The sequence below is a fragment of the Atractosteus spatula genome, chromosome 13 (genome assembly GCF_055471065.1).
Source record: "Atractosteus spatula isolate fAtrSpa1 chromosome 13, fAtrSpa1.hap1, whole genome shotgun sequence".
Classification (NCBI taxonomy): Eukaryota; Metazoa; Chordata; class Actinopteri; order Semionotiformes; family Lepisosteidae; genus Atractosteus; species Atractosteus spatula.
In genome coordinates this window covers 38,039,181-38,056,287 of record NC_142718.1, presented here as the reverse complement: position 1 = coordinate 38,056,287, position 17,107 = coordinate 38,039,181, and the positions used below count along the sequence as shown (strand labels likewise).

The following is a 17,107-nucleotide window of genomic DNA, read 5'->3' as shown; positions in this document are numbered from 1 at the left end:
AGATTTAAGCTTCTCTCTATAACAGCTGAATTCCAACAGAAAGTAACACTTTTTACCCAGAATTTGGCATGAACAGCAGGTTGTGAGTGCATTTACCCTCTTCTCTCCAATTAGTGCTGCCTTTGCAATATATATACAGTATAGTATATAGCAGTTTGGACCCCTGCATGCAAGTTCATACATTTCTCTCTTGACCTCTGTGCCTTGGCTGTTGTACTGCTGTGCATTTCCATGACTTAAATTGTTTTGCATGTATTTGCACACTGGCAGTCAAAGGTTCAGTGTAACTTGAACAATCCTAATGGAATACACTCAGGGTGGGAAGAATCACCCTGAACTTTTCACCCATAAACTGCAATCCAGAGAAGACAACTTGAAGAAGAGAACAGAAAGACATTGGAATATATTATCTTTTACACAGAAATATCTCGAAACCTCAAGCTTTAACACGTTATTGTTTTACTATAGGCAAAGCACATGGACTTAACACATTATAAAAAGTGGCAGCGCCCTTTTTAACACTTTTTACCATGGATGAGCCTGACATTAGAGTGATAAAGAAAACCCACATAAGTTTACTCAAGAACTGGCATCACTCCTCTTCCTGAAGGCTTGAAGTGGATACAGGGTTTGCATGTCTCTGACACCTAAAGAGCTGGTGCAGTATAAGCTGTTAAATTGCTCTGGTTAGGACAATAATTAAGATGATGTAATTTAAGAGCAGAGTGAGAATGAAAGCCCAAAGGCACGACAGGTGGGACAACCAAGCACTAGACCATGATTCACTGTTGAACTCTGTGGACACTAAGCTGTTATGTATACAGTAGGATGGCATCTCTTCCTCGTTGCATTTCATCTCTAAGCTTAACTGGGTAGATTATTTGACACAGATTTCTGTAGTCGTGGGTTGGAGCCTACTGTAGGTCATGTCACCGTCTAACTGGGTTTCCTCAGGCAGGGGCACCACTGTGGGAAGGGTTGCAACTAATCATCCAGATCTATCTCAGCTTCTGGTGACACAATGACCACAATTTTCTATTCCATGTTGGGTGGTTTCTAACATATATATTGTGACTCTAAATTTTAGAGAGAAAAAAAGCCCCAAAGGGACACACGTCTCCAGCAAAATCTCTAAATATCTTTAGATCACCATCAGCAATGCTGTAAGAACAAGAAAATGTGTTATTATGTAGGTGTCATTGACCTCTCTGTGTCATTTGTCTGTATTAGAAAAACTGGTCCTTTGTTGACAATAAACAGGCTATAACATTTAGGAAAACTGTTGTCTAAATTATACACGTTTACTGTCTTTTATTTAAGCATAAATCATGCCATGTCCATTAGTAAACTATTACTATAATGATAGGACTGAGCGTGACAGATGTGAGGATTATTTGGAAAGCACTGTTGTGGAACAGCACAGTCTGTATAAATAACAAAATTGAACCACATGTACAACATGTGCATAGAATTCAAGGTGACATACAGTAATTTCTTTGTATAATTTTACTTGGCAATGAAGCCCACATGCTCAACCAAAACAGTGCACAGATAAATCCACCAAAAGTAATATTTTCGTAATCTGTATGAGGTCTATTTGTACATTGTATGTAAAATAATGTGCATCCAGATACGTGCAGAAAAACAAATCACATTTCATCACTTACAGTACTGTATGTTGATTACAGGGGCTATATGAGCAATTCGATGTGTCTGTAATGTAATATTGAGAGGCAGTTACATTGCAGAAAAACCTAAAGGTCACATTAAATGGTTAAAACGGTAAAAATATAAAAAGCATTATTATTATCTCTAAAATACATTTAATTATATATTATTGTTACATGTCAGGGGTATAACTGTATCAACTATTTTATTGTCATTCATTTAAGGGAATCACTTTAGAAATGCAAGCTAGTGGCATATTGTCTGATATACAGATAAATAATCTGTTATATACAGTATGAGATAATAGGGGCCCCAACTAGCTCTGTTGGTAGCGCACGAGACTCATTATCTCAGGGTAATGGGTTCATATCCCACTTATGGTGCCAAGGGTGCAAGGCTGACGACCCATCCCACCCCGTATTAGATAATAGAACATCTGTTAGATTGTCTGGGCTAATCAGTTCAGATAGTTACCCCCAACTAAGTGGAAGGATCATATGACTTAACAACAACAGAAAATGAAAGAAGACATGTGATCTAGCTTGAAGCATTCGGGCTGCTTTAGCATTTCACTTTTAAGAAATTGCTTGCACTGAAGATGGCATCAGGACTGATTGATATCCAAGTGCTAATATGGATGGCAACCAGTATTTACTTTGTTGTTCCCCAGCACTTTCCTTTTTTGTGAGACGGTTATTGCCATGGATGTCAGAGTTGAACCCTATCCCAAGGGTGGCCTGGGACGACAGGTGTTATGACACATACCGTGATATTAATTTATGAGCTGCGCGGTACCTGTGTTACCTCTAAAATGAGTGCATGCACGTCTATGGGAGACCCTTGAAAGTCCTGTCACGAAACGGGTGCAGGCCACGCAACAATTTAGGAAATAACAGCTTTACTAAACCATAAATCATGCTGGGAAACTGAGCTGTGCAGTTCGCGGACGATCATTCCTTTTGAAAAAAAAACAAATCCAGCACCAAGCCTAGCGAGCCACCACCAAAATGATTCGCAATTCCAACGCTATTTTCCAAACGCAGTGTTCAGAGAATGAAGAGAGGAACTTTGGAAACTCAAGTCGAATACGATACTACGTATGTTAATTCAACCTACGAAATGACCAAACTCATATTAATTGTTGTTTGAAAGTTACATTATTACAGTATGTCTTCAGATGTAATGAAAATATAAGAGTATGTAAATAACATAATGTGATGCTATATTATTGTTTTTTAGTTTTCCATTTTCATTCCAATTTATTTAACCCTTACCTTTGGTGAGATGTTTCTTTATAAATAAAACTTCCACAATATTTTTACCTACAGTACAATTAATGTTTTGAGTACAAGTGTACTCAACATACAGGTTAAGCTCGTCAATGAAACCGTCTTTTTACGATTTTTTCACAAAAATATAATGTTTCTTAAACTATCACATAATTCCATGTTGAAGAAGGAAAATTACTAAGACTATCAATATTACATTTCCTTTCAATTTTACATTACAGTGTCTTATTTTACCTTTAATCTGGTAAATGATTAAGCCTTATTTCATCAATTACTTCAATGAATTTGGTATTCAATGGCACTATCTAAAATCAGCTGGAAGGGAATTGAAAAATATAAAGTAGTAATATGTTGTTCTACAAGTCCAATCTAAGATAAATGCACTGTATGGTCCAAGCAAAATCCATTCGTAGAATTTAAATTGCTATTTCCTAGAAGCTTTATGTGATGTGGAAGTATATTTGTTGTTACTGTATGTCATTACAACTCAGATAAAAGTAAGGGTTTTTTTATTTGTTTGAGGACATGCTCAAGTCTGACATGTTTAACATAACCTCATTATTTAAGGTTTGAAGTCTGTGCATGAGACACTGCCGAGAATGGAGAATCCAGTTTGGTTAATACTGTATGTACAAAAACATTTGTCTCTACGTTTAATGTTTTGTGCATAGAGTAAATGAAAAAAAGTGTTCACTCAGGATCCCTGCAGATTTAGCTTTTGTGTCACATATCATAAAAAAGTAATCTGTCCAAAATAATTGCTTATACTGTAGAATAATTATATTATTAATTTGATCCTGCTCTTACTTTGATAACTTCAGAGAAAGCATCTGTAGCTTTCTGTAGATTTAGGCACCAGATGCTGTAAAGAATCATTTCTTTGTCATGCATTGTAAAGATGCATTGGGCCTTGCAAAAGTATTCACCCCTCATAATCGTGTCCCATTTTCTTTTATTGCAAATGAAACATACAAATATGATGGGCACCAGCTCCCTTGTGACCTGTATTGAATAAAATCTGTTCAAAAATAGATGGATGAATATACAGTACACAGACCTGTATGTGAATATTTATAATCACCCAACTTGACAGAGAGTGCGCTACTTGACAAAGAAGAATGGGTGAAAAATAACTTTCAGCTGCAATTGCTGCCAAAGATGTTTCCACCAAGTACTGACTCAGGGGAGTTAATACTTATAATCGACATATTTTAGTTTTGGATTTTGTCACTGGACATTTTTCGTACATTGAAGTATTCAGATTGAGATCTCAAGTTCTGATTTCACTTTAAAACATATCCATACTGTACATCACTTGGAATTCTCGAAAATGAGGCATTATTGAAATGAAGTGAATACTTTTCCAAGGTACTATGTGTTTTCAGGAAAACAATGTATTCTGAATATTGATTCCATGTTTTTGGTATCCTTTTGATTAACTGACCATCCATTAGTAATAGTGATATGCTTAAGCGACTTTTACATAGACCTTTGACTGTTGCATAAGCACTAATTCACCTCATTAGTGAGAGAGATGATTGGCCACAGGTGACGAGCTGATTTAATGTGTTGGATGTCAAACCTGGTGAAAATTAAGAGATAAAAATGACCAATATGCTCCTTTAAACAAGAGAACTACACCTTTATGCCATCAGTATTTTAAAGTTTGGACTTACAGCACTGTTTCTGTCCATCTGGGGGCTTTACAGCCAGACTCGGTCTGTCAGCATTGAGCCATCTTCAGGGTACCTCAGTTCTCAACACCTCTCCAAGATCAAAGGGGAAGACCAAGACTGATGGTCTGGACAGGAGTGTCTTGTCACTGCAAAACAGCATTCGTATTAATCAATGGTAACCAGACAGCATAGCTATACATTATTCAAGTCTTCACTTGCTGCCCTTCCTGTGTACTGCTCATGACGTGACAACATTCCAGCAGATCAACACTTGTTCTCATACTGCTCATGTGTCAGAGTTGAACCCTATCTGAAGGGTGACCTGGGATGACAGGTGGCATGTAGCACTCTGAGACCAGTGAAAACACAGTATCCCACATAACAGCACCTGCAAAATGGTGCAAAGCATGCATTGTTCCAGATGTACAGTACAGCTTGTATTGCTTTCAATGGTGGCCACATCATCTACTAACCTATATGTACTTGTAGTTCTTTCACAATAGAGCCCAAGTTGGTTAATCCTGTTGATGACAAAACTTAATCAGTACAATGAATTTACAGTACCTAGATCCTGTGTGTTCAGTAAAAATAAAATGAACCTTTTACAAAAATATGTAATTTTTCATTCTAAGAGTTACTGTAAGTTTGTTTTGGTGCTCAGTATAGCTATATTTTAAGTTATATTTAAGTTAAAATCTTTAGCTTGTTCCATCTCTCAGTGTTGTGAAAAGCAAGAGCTGATTGACATGAATCTCCATAATTCAGAGTGACTGAATATAGATGTGAAGCTAAAAAATGTAGACATATTGATTTGTTGGCCTTCAACATTAATGAAATTTTACAGGATAGCACAGTTCAAACTTTAAAAGGTCTACACATAGAGCTGAACTGACACTCAAGTCTTAGATGATCCGTAGATATATTTTATCATCCTTCTTCAAGATGGAAATACTCTGCTACACAAGAAAAATTACATTGGATTGAAAACAAAGATGTATTTTGTAGAATCATCAGCCTAAAACGGGATATTTCTTAATGTGCAGTTTGCACTATTGGGTTGGATAAGTTCCTACCTCTTTGTCCAGTGATGATACATAACTCCCCCTCAGTGGGGCATGCTTTACAAAGTACAGTATAGAGTGCAACATTGACCTTGGGGTTCTGTAGACTAGGAAAATAAAAACAAGGATTGACAAATTGTGTACATGGTAACAATATCTCTCCAAATTAAAAATCAACCATGATGAAATTCAGCTTTTTGAGGGCCCAGAATGCATTTTCTGGTTCAATCTGAAGATAAAACGAGGGTCTACGTGTGTGACGCTCGTTATAGAGGGCGCTTAAATTGATATTTGATCCCCAGTAGAACATTAAACCCAAATTTCCAAACATGGGGACAAAGGAAAAAGACAAATCTGGCAATAGCGTACTAAATTACTCTAGGAGTCCTACAAAACTCAGTTTATTAAATTGAATCATGTTCAGATGTAACTGCCTTTTCATGTTCAGGGCATAATTAGAAATGGACTTCTGGCTGCACTTAAGAATCACACATCTCCTCACACAGATCAGATTGTCTGCACTTATTTAGTGAAACCATGTTCTGCGATGATGCCTGATTTTATTCAAACTTAGAACCTCTGGGCTTTCTTAAGCATGAAAGTTTTAGAAGCCTGTGCTACCTCAGCTAAGCATGACCTTTACTTTGTCCTGAGATGTTGTGATTTCATGGTGTTAATTGAAGCCCTTCAGTCGTTTTTTTCAATATTCAAAAGGGAATATTTGTGTGGTTCTTCATGTCGCTTTGACATGGGAGTAAAGATCTTTGAGGGAAATAAAAATATTCATTGAGTGGAAGTGTAGTGTTTGAAGATTCCCCTAAGCAGATTGATTGCGTTATCAAAACCATTGACACTTCTTGGCTGTAGCTCCTAGATTTCAGTCTTGAAGTAATTACTAAATGCTAATTACTAAGCCCTGGTGCAAACCTAACAACTTAATAATAAAATCCTCCCTTAAGACCAGAAAGAGGAACTTTAATTATCTAATTAAAAATGCTATGTAATCTAAAATACCAGCATAACCATCCTGAGGATTTTGACAATTTCTTTTTAAACGGGTATTATTATTGTTGTTTTTACTTTTTTACATCACAATGTGAGTTTTAGTATTCATGTTTATTCTTCTACATGTGATGTACTATGCTACACATAAATACTTAAAATTATTAGAAAATTTCTAAGAGAATAAGAGAAAGCAAACAAATATGTTTTCATAGTTTCTTCTTCCACTGTACATGCTATTTAAAACATGTAACACTCATTATAATAATTCCATGCATCCCAAGGGATCCCTAAGCACATTACATACAGTATACAGGTGGACACCTACAGTACCTAATTTAGTGCTTGAAATGCAATACCCCTGCTTTTACAAACAAGGTATAGGGCCTTTAATGACTATGTAGTGTAATATTATTTTGCAAGGATAGAACCTTCTACAGTATCTCCGAGTCACTCTCCCGAGGCCTTTATTTAGACATTTTGATCTAGAGGAAAGATCGCCACCGACTGGTCCCCCAACACTACTTGCAACAGTAACCTGATTTTTCCTAGAGGCCTCCATCTCAGCACTGACCAGGCTCAGCCTTGCTTAGCTTCTGAAATCTGACTGATGAATCTTAACTTTTAGAAAAGCATTTTGAAGATAGTTTTCAGAAACAAATCTCCCATGAATTGTGTTCTGGGGTGTTTTATGAAAGCTACTGAATTTTACAACAGCTAGATCCAAATAAATGAACATATATCTTATTCTGTAAAGTACATTGTGTATCCTTCAAGGTGATTTTATTACTAACTTGTGATTATGATACAGTACATTTTTAATTTCATAGTCCATCACCAGGAAACCCTGGTGTTTGCCTTGCCTTGTGAAAGTCTTATGTCCCATTCAGATAACAGATTTTCAAAATTAACACTTTTTTATTTACATTGTATGAAACCCCCTTAGATTCTTGGATACAAACTGTTGAAGTATTTCTTCAGCACATTTTGACTACTAGCAACAATCAGATGAATGACAAATGTCTTGTATCCGATCAGGGCTATCCAACTGAGGTCGTAGAGGGTTGTTTGTTTCTGCAGCTTTTCATTCAAATGCTTCAAGTGCTGCTGTACTTTATAGAGACATAGACCATCTGCAGAGATACCAGCACCTCTATGACTAGGATTGGACAGGCCTGGATGCTATAAGATAAATGTGATCATTTAAAGATCTTTTCAAATACTGTATATAAACATACATATTAGTTTTAACTTAATGATAGTCATTTAAATTGTGACTGGAGGGCTTGTTTAAGTATTTATATATGTTTTGAAAATTAGATTTGATATCACAGACGTTAGCTTCTTTTACTTTTATGAACTACTTAAAGCAAGAATAATAATTTGTTGTACTCCCTTGTACTTACAGTATATTTCTAAAACAGTATTTCAGTAATTCTGTTTCGTGGTTAGAAAACTACAGGTGGCTTATATATGGATAACTGGCACCAGAAGATATGCTTATCACAAGAGATGAAACAATTCTTGTTTACATAAGAAAAGCTTCAGACAGCTGGTGTTTGAAGTGCTGAATTCTGCTTTTGGCAAATCTACAAAAGTGACCCTGTTTTGAAGCCAGCATACCGTAGTCAGTGCTAACTATTGCTTACTGTCCTTGGTTCACCCAGCTGGTGGTACTTTCTTGCAAAGACTACAAAGACCTGAAGATGTGAATAACTATTCTGAATTGTTGGTCATTTTAAGAACAAAAGCAAGCAGTGGAAAAGTGCACATTACCAAGTCTTGGCTTTGCTCCCAAGCTAGCAGAGAGCAGTTACAGTAGCTGCGAAACAGAACTTGGCTTGCAAAGTCAATGTTTACATACTATGAATGGTACTGTACATCTCTGTCCACTGGTTGAGCATCACACATACAGTACAGAGGTATTGCTCTTGAGCCTCCTGGAAACCCTACAATAACAATATTCTCAATCCTATCCCAAAAAATTTAGAAACATTTTGCATGAATTCTGTCCTTTCATTGGCTAGAAATGTGAGATGATTTACATAAGCTTAGTACTTAAAATATTAATACCTGACATCAGAACGCTGTCATTGTCCAGGCTAGAGAGTATCAAACAGAAAGAACACAAGGTGCTTAATAAATAACATCTTAACAGCTTAACTTAATAACCACCAAACAACTAGACATGCCTGTATTTATCTCTAATTCCCTTGCTCTTTGTTTACTTTCCATTCTTTAGATCTATATATTTGAAAACAACATCTACTACCAATCAGATGTTAAAAGCAATTCATTGCGGCTTACATTATCTGGAAAAGAAGGAGTCATTTTCAATGGAATTGCAGATTGGTTGTATGAGGGTAAGTATACAGATCAAGTCCTAAAATCCTTTGAGCATGTTTCGTTAAGTCAAAACCATGTTCTAAATCTTAGGTTTTACTGACTTAAGGCAAGCTTTTAATTAGCATCCTAATGGCCCAGCATTCATCTCTCTAACCTGAAGGTGTAACCTGCACTCAGAGGATATAAGTCTGATTCTTGTGTCAATAGCCTGGACTGAAAGGCAGATGGGAAGAATCTCTGCAATTTAGCTTATCACTCGGGAAGGTCAGTATCCATGGTGACAAGGCTCAAGAACCTAATATAGAAATGTAGATAAATACTGTATGGTAAACATCAGGAAAAGGAAAATAATGTACAAGTCTCCAAAATACCAAGCATTCCAGCTTTTCTGCTGTGAATAATGGACCTTGCTGGTTTTCAGTCATTTTCTTTCTGATACAATTAGGATTAAATACAGTACTTTAGAGATGATTGTTACAGTATGTGTATGCCCAAAGAATTAGAAAATTGTATTATTGCTCACATATGAAAAATGTCTATTGTTCAGTGATAGAATTCATAAATTATTTTATACAGTATGTGATCAATTTTATTTTGGATGCAGTTAAAGATGTAAAATGTTATATTCCAGCCAATTTCCAAATGAATGTGTAAAGTACGCTTCAGCCTCGTAGGTGGGTTGCATTATATAAATTAGGTTTTCCACAATTCTGAAGTACCCTTGAATTTTCAGTCCCAAATAAACTTGATCTTAGAAATTGTGTTAATAATCCCTGGTCCTTAATAAATTGTGACCCTGGAACTGGCTTTCAGAATACTGTTGGAGATGTTTTGATTAACATACCCTTTCAATTTCCTCTGCTTAAGGTTAAAGAGGTTATGTGTTATCAATATAGACAAGACCTTTGTTTCTTTCATAGGGTGCTACTCCAATTGTACTTCATATCAGTAAACTATTATTAGTAATGTAAAACTGTTACCTGCAGTACTATCACAGAAAAAATAAAGACTACAACATATAGTTAGAATGAAAATTAATTTTAGTCTTATGCTAAAAAAAAAACTCTCAGAAGATTTTTGCTTTTTTTCTCTCTTACCTATTAAATTTCATACTAAGTGGACATTGATAGACTCAAGACCTATTCATACTGAGATGAAAATGAAACTGCATTATGGATTGATTTTTTTAATTAAAATGTAAATTGTTCCTACCTCTCAGGGAAATGTAGGAAGAGTTATTGCTTTATTTTCTGAAAACCCACAGTAAATGTGAGTATACTACCTTTCAGGGTCATGCATTAGCAAAGAACCTTTCAACGTTTTATCCAACAGCATCCCAAATAATTGTGTCGATTGAATTTCTGGATGCTGTGAACATATTAGCCTCTTAAGAGGAAGCAGAGAAATCCTGGAATATATAAGTATCCTGTATCTTATCTTGCATTCAAGTGATTGATTTTCACAGCTGGTGAATCAACACTGTGTAGCCTCAGAAATAATCATCCTGTTTTTTTAATGCTAACATTTGTTTTTTTGCTATCATTGACAATATAACTTACAAAGCACACAATCTGTATGAAATCAAATATTAGTTATTAATCAAAAGATTATTCTGATATCAATTTCAAATAAATAACAATTCCAATTGATTCCAAATGTTTCTCACAACTTTGCAGTACTTTCTAGAATTGTAAGTTAGTTAATGTAATGCTGAATTTGTCTGTATACCGTTCAATAAAGTGATGATTCTACTTTGTTTTCTTCACTTTTGGAAAGTTTTGTGCTGCAGCTCATTTTTTATAAAAATGGTAGATTATTTAATCCAAGGCAAATTCCTTCATTATTTAGGTAACTCAGACATACAGTATACTCTACTTTGTGCAAAGAAAAGCAAAAATCTACCAATTGCAATTTCTACTGTATGTATAAAAGGAAAAAAATATATCACTACTTTTCCAGTATGTTTGGGTATAAGTTCAAGGGAACAATAAATTAAAAATGCAACTTTTGTTTTAAATTTGATTACATATGAATGCATGAAAACAAGTAAATATACAGTAGAGGAGTAGTTTTAATTACTGTAAATGTGATCACAATAAAGATGTTTTTCACACAAAATGCAGTGTGTATGCAGTTAATGTGAAGATGACAAAAGTACTATACTAGCCCGAGGAAGTAAATGTTAATTTTACTTTAAATAATATATGTCAATTATACTTTAATTACAGGGCTCAGTTTTTAATTAATTTATTGTGTCTCAGACTGATGCATGCTCCAGATTACACTTAATTAATCCATTATTCATTTTTAAAATATGGGTTTATTTATTTAAATACAAGTTGTTTAATGAAATGAAATGAAATTGCCCCACATAGTGGTGTCTAGAAATGTTTCAACTTCTCTATTCACCTTTTCTATATGAAAAATGAAAATTACAATAATAATAGTATGTAATATTTTATATCTAAGTAATTAAGAGATTGGGACAAGAAAACACAGAATCAATTTATCTTATCCATAGTTTCTACATTTGTTGTATAATCATATTTTATCATAATGAATTTAAATACATTTTTATATGTTGCTTCAGAGCAGAATAATTACTGTATATACAGGTACATACTGTAGAATAGACCACACACAGAACACTTACAGTGCTTCAGATTTCTTCATATTTGTTCACTGTATATAGTTCTAGAGTTTCTCATAGATTGTTTTGTAGTGTTTCATTCTAAATCTTAGAATACACACTTCAGAAAAATATTAAAAATATTTATTGTATTTCCTTGTTGTAGATTCAGTACAACACAGTCATTCAGTACATCCAGTACATTCATTCAGTTTGCATAACATATTTTAAAGCCAGACATTTTTTCATTGTGCTACTGGTAATTTGGTGCAGTACAGTATGTCTATAATTTATAAATTGTAAGATCTGACCTATTAGTTATGAATTACCTTTGTCACTGAGTGAAAGGACTTATCAATTGAATAATTCCCTCTTACTTAGAGAATGAATTATAGATATTCCTCTCCACTTTTTTATCAGAATGCATAATGTTTTCAGAGTAATAATGATATAATGGAAACATCATTCATGGTCCACATAAGTATAAGTACTGTATCTGACATTCAAACCTCAGATTGCTGTACCCACACTACTGGTATTATAAGGCACATTAAGGAAAAGAATGCACTTGCACCCCACTGTTCATAGCTTAAGATTTAAATTAGAGTCAGATGACAAAATGTTTTGACTAGTCACATGTATTACTAGTATATTTGCATTGTTATGCATTCATATCAAATTATGAAGCAGGTGGAAAAAAGCTGGGATGAATGTGATCAATTTACAAGTACAAGTCAGGAATATTCTTAAAGAACGTTTCTCGAAGTGCTGTGGTTTTGGAACCTGCCCTGTAAGTTCAACCCAATCCCATTAAAATTCCAATTTATTTATTGCATAGCTTCTAAAAAACTGCAGCAATTTAACATGTTGTAAGACTCTACATAACTAGTTCTAAATATAGACAGAATAACTGTGATGGAGATGTGCCTGATATAAAGTAAGCCATCAACAGAGCATTTACAGGTTATACAGTGGTGTGCACACAGTCCTGCATTTCATTGCCTGGGAAAATCATCTACTGCTGTAGATGATGATCTTTGTACCTTTCTGCTAGGGCACTCAGGGCTCTGCATGTGCAGTGTTTCCACTGAGTACTTTTTCCTAAGGGTGATACAATCTGAGGCTTTAAATCCCACTAGTGGTAAAGGCAATTCTTATCTCTGTAATGGAAACAGCTTATTGCATTGTGTCATTGCTTTTATTGTATATCAGTCACTTCTAAATATTATATTTTATTTTCATATTTCCCATCCAGAGTAGAAGCACAAAAGAAGACACCTGAGCCTTGAGTTTTCATTTCCAGGGGATGAAGCCCCATGAACAAATATTAAGCTTTGTCATTGTTTTGGTGTTACATCTGATTCATGGTTATTTGAAAAATATGTTTGCAGAGGAAATCTTGAAGTCCCATATTGCCCACTGGTGGTCCCCAGATGGAGAACGGTTGGCGTTCCTGATGATTAATGACTCCCTGGTATCTAACATGGCCCTTCCTCACTTTACGGGCAGCCTGTACCCCAGAGGAAAGCAATACCCATACCCTAAGGTAGGGAATGACTCTGCTCGATTAAAATGACCAACATGAGCATGTATCAGCTAAAATGTAGGTGCAAGTTTGTTCCAGATTAAATATTAGAATAAATAGAGTGAGGTTGGGAATTAAGGGTGTAATTTTCCATTTTTGTCTGTGGGTGAGAGGGGTACTCTTCTATTTTGGTTGACATTGACCACTTGTGATTGCAAAGTATACTCTCTCTCTTTAAACGCATTAGGAATCATTACTCTGTTAAAATAACAGCCTCATTTTATAGATTTTCTTTCGAATGGTCTCCACAAAGACACCAACCTTGACAGTATGGCAGGCAATAGTCAAAACAACAATAGTCAATAGTCAAAACAACTGGTAGAGTCCAGCAGGCAGGTTTCCATATTGGTGAGTTTTCATTAAAATTAAATTATTCCTTCTTTCACCATTGAAAAGTTATCTTCTATTTCCCTACAATCAATGCCCACTGTTATTTACCATTCAACAAAAAGATGTTAGAATTTAGAAATTAGGAATTTAGAAATGAGAGAGTCACAGCTCATGCATTGAGAAATACGGGTAAGTCATAAGTAAGTCTGGAGTAGGTAGGTGCTAAGTGCACGTGTACTTCTTATTGGTGTAGTAAGATGCATTTGGTATGAAACTGAAAGATAAAGAAAATCTCTGCATGTCATTATCAATGAAGAATGGCAAAATTTGGCCTGTAAAACCTTGATTTGGCTTTTCTTTTCTCTGAAGGAACAAAATTGTCAGCCGTCTTATACTGACATCTTTATTGTTTTGCTTTGGGTTTGTTGCCTTTTCTTAAATAATCTGTATTTTTTTTACACACAGTACAGTATACTTAGATGTTATTTTAATCTACAATGTGTTACAATAGAAAAAAAATATTAAAATATACTGCAGATGTACTGTGTTTACTGTTACAATGAATAAACAACTAAAACCTCCTGCAGCTCTGGTCCTTTGAAAATGAATCCAGCAACAGTCTACGTTTCAGTGCCTGCATGAAAAACGAATTTAGTGGACTAATGCCTTTATTTATACAACAGAGTTGTGAAACGTAAGTGTACGTGTTGATGGCACTGGATTGTAATGAGGTTTCCAAGGAATATTCTGCTCTGATTATGAATGCTCATTAGTCGTGCCTTTATCAGCTGCAGGGTTTCTTATTCACTCGTACATCTTGATGTTATTTTTGAGTGTTGTCTCTCGATTGTTTTTTTTTTTCTATGTACCAAAAAAAAATATAACACATGGAGTTGAATTACCCTTAAAAGGATACCTGTTTTCATTTTGGCAATGAGATTGTGTTCTGAAAATCACCTGCTGCCAGAAACATTAAGTATTTTTTTTTATACAAACAGGCTGGACAAACAAACCCTACTGTTAAGCTTTATGTTGTGAATCTCTATGGACCTACGCACACTCAGGAACTGAAACCACCAGACAGCTTCAAAGCCAGGTATATCTAATCCAAGTTGTGTGTAATTAGATTAATGAATGTTTTTTTCCTCACTGTATTACATATGTCGAGAGTTGAATGTGAATGACTAAGGAGATATTTTAGCATCTAGGGTATTTTATAAAATACCTTTGCTTGTTTTATGCATTCTTAAGGAAGAAGGATATGAAGTTACATAAATTCATAAGCATGAATGGAATGATTTTTATTTGCACATCATTACTGATATAAAGTGAAAATGTTCTGTGCTTAATTAAGTCTAAATGGAACTAACAGTGTAAACCATTCATCCCTTTGATTACTTTCTTCTAGTCAACATTTAGTATTGTTTTCAATCAATTAAAACAGTAATGATAAATATAATCCCTGAAGACAGAACAGGGATTTGGTTTGGAATAACTCTTTTTACTTTAGTTGTTGCAAATGTATTGCAATAATCACTAGACGTTTTTCAATACAAAATATTGCATTGTACTACAGTGTAAGCTCTACGTTCTTCTTTATTGATTTCTGTGGCTTGATCGGGATAGATGGTGGTATGAATATTCAAAAGTAAGGCAAATGTGCTGAAAAGTATGTCTTGTAAAAAAGAGTGCTCTGTAATCTCTGGGATTAAGAACCAAAGCTCTGGTCAAGCTCTGATGATATTTGATTGGCTTCCCAGATGTTTTTACATTCTGTAGGTTAGGGTGTAGATATTGTGAAATCTATCATCTTTTTTCATTTTAAAGGGTGAAAGAGCAGAACACCTCTCTGAAATGTCAATATTTTAGACCAGACTATCCAAACTGAATGTCTGATTTTAAGGTTTAGAATAGAATAGAATAGAAAGGAGGTTAAGAGAGGGAAAACATCTGAAAATTAGTTGAGGCTGACTGAAACCCTGAAGCAACCATTAAATTTTCAAGCTGTAAAACGAGCTGGTATCAAACAGAAATGCAATCAATTTTTATCAATCAACAGAAAGAGTAGATGTATATTTACAAACCTAATGCTATAAATACAAGTTTTTAATCTATAATTATCTGGTAATTTTGCCGATTACACATAATTTAATTTATGTTCGAACAGAGAATATTATGTGGTGATGATGAAATGGATCAGCAGCACCAAAACTGCTGTGAGATGGTTAAATCGTCTACAGAACATTTCGATCCTTACAGTGTGTGATACAACTGTGGGAGCCTGTTTGGAGGTGGGTGAACAAGTATGATTGCATGCTTTTCTGAAAAGACAGATATTTCAGGCATTACTGACAGGCTTATTCTTGAAACTAAGCTCCAGTGAACTGTTCACAATCTGTTAGAGTTTCTGCTAAGCCACCATAAAATCAAGTTTCATGCATAACATTTCTTTTCTATAATTGCGAACAAACATAGTTTTGTACAGGAGAGCATTACAAATTACAAAGGACTATATTTGTTTTTTTGTGGTGAAATGCTTTCTATTTTTTTGTTGTAAGTTCATTATTTACTGTATATGTAGCTGTACATTAAAATAAGGATCTGTTGTGTGAAGCACAAAGAGCTGCAACAGAGCTTGTCAATTCAATTTGCTATGCAAATTTACAAGAAAGCTGAGTGAACTATACAGAGCTTGCAGAAATGTCTTTTAGAAATTGCTGAACTACTGGTAAGCTGGCAGTAATAAATTGACTTGTTCAAGAGTGAAAAAGTACAGTTGCTTGCATAGCATAATAATAATCTAATAAGCTTGTGAAGTGTTACAGAATACCATGATTTCTGAAAGAAGTATGAAAATGTGATTCCTGTAAGGTACGAGCTTATCAACAGAAAATGCCACACAATATTATTTATATTCCATCTATTATTTCAGAAACATGAGGAGAGATCCGAAGTCTGGCTTTCAAAACAGGTAAATGACTTATTTTAACTACAGAAGAATATTTCTGTGTAGAGAGTATTTATAAGACACTGCAGTTGTATTGCCAGGAAAACATTTCTCAATTATTTCAGCTAAAATGGGCTTCATGTTATAAATGATTTTATATACCTTTAGCAATGCAAAGGAAGGCAATATTGTCCTAAATGATTCAATGATCTCAACATCTTTTTAGAACGAAGAACCAGTATTTTCAAAGGATGGCAGTAAATTCTTTTTAACTGTTCCAGTGAAGCAAGGGGGGAGAGGAGAATTCCATCACATTGCAATGTTTACAGAGCAGGTAAGGCTCAGTTTATTTGCATGCAGAATTGCATATAAACGTACAAATCAGGTATAAAGTGTATGTTTATCTTGAAGAGACAGGTTATATACAGTACACATGTAACTCTGTATATATGGATAGGTAGGTTTTTGTAATTGCAAGGATGTACATTCAAATCCCAAGTAAGACATTGACACACTGATGTTGCACCCTTGAGCTTGTTTATTCACCTTATTTGTTCAAACTGTGTAAATGGGT

At 34.8% G+C, this 17,107-nt stretch overlaps 1 protein-coding gene across 2 annotated transcripts in view; it reads left to right on the top strand.

Annotated features, from left to right (window-relative positions):
* dpp10 (dipeptidyl peptidase like 10) overlaps window positions 1–17,107 on the top strand; it is a 219,599-nt gene that overhangs the window by 192,326 nt on the left and 10,166 nt on the right. For both annotated transcript variants that reach the window (XM_088930512.1, XM_088930513.1), the window contains exons 8-13: window positions 8,939–9,059; window positions 13,063–13,217; window positions 14,585–14,682; window positions 15,754–15,877; window positions 16,519–16,557; window positions 16,760–16,867. In XM_088930512.1, coding sequence (XP_088786638.1) covers window positions 8,939–9,059; window positions 13,063–13,217; window positions 14,585–14,682; window positions 15,754–15,877; window positions 16,519–16,557; window positions 16,760–16,867 — 645 coding nt within the window. The remainder of the gene's footprint in view (window positions 1–8,938; window positions 9,060–13,062; window positions 13,218–14,584; window positions 14,683–15,753; window positions 15,878–16,518; window positions 16,558–16,759; window positions 16,868–17,107) is intronic.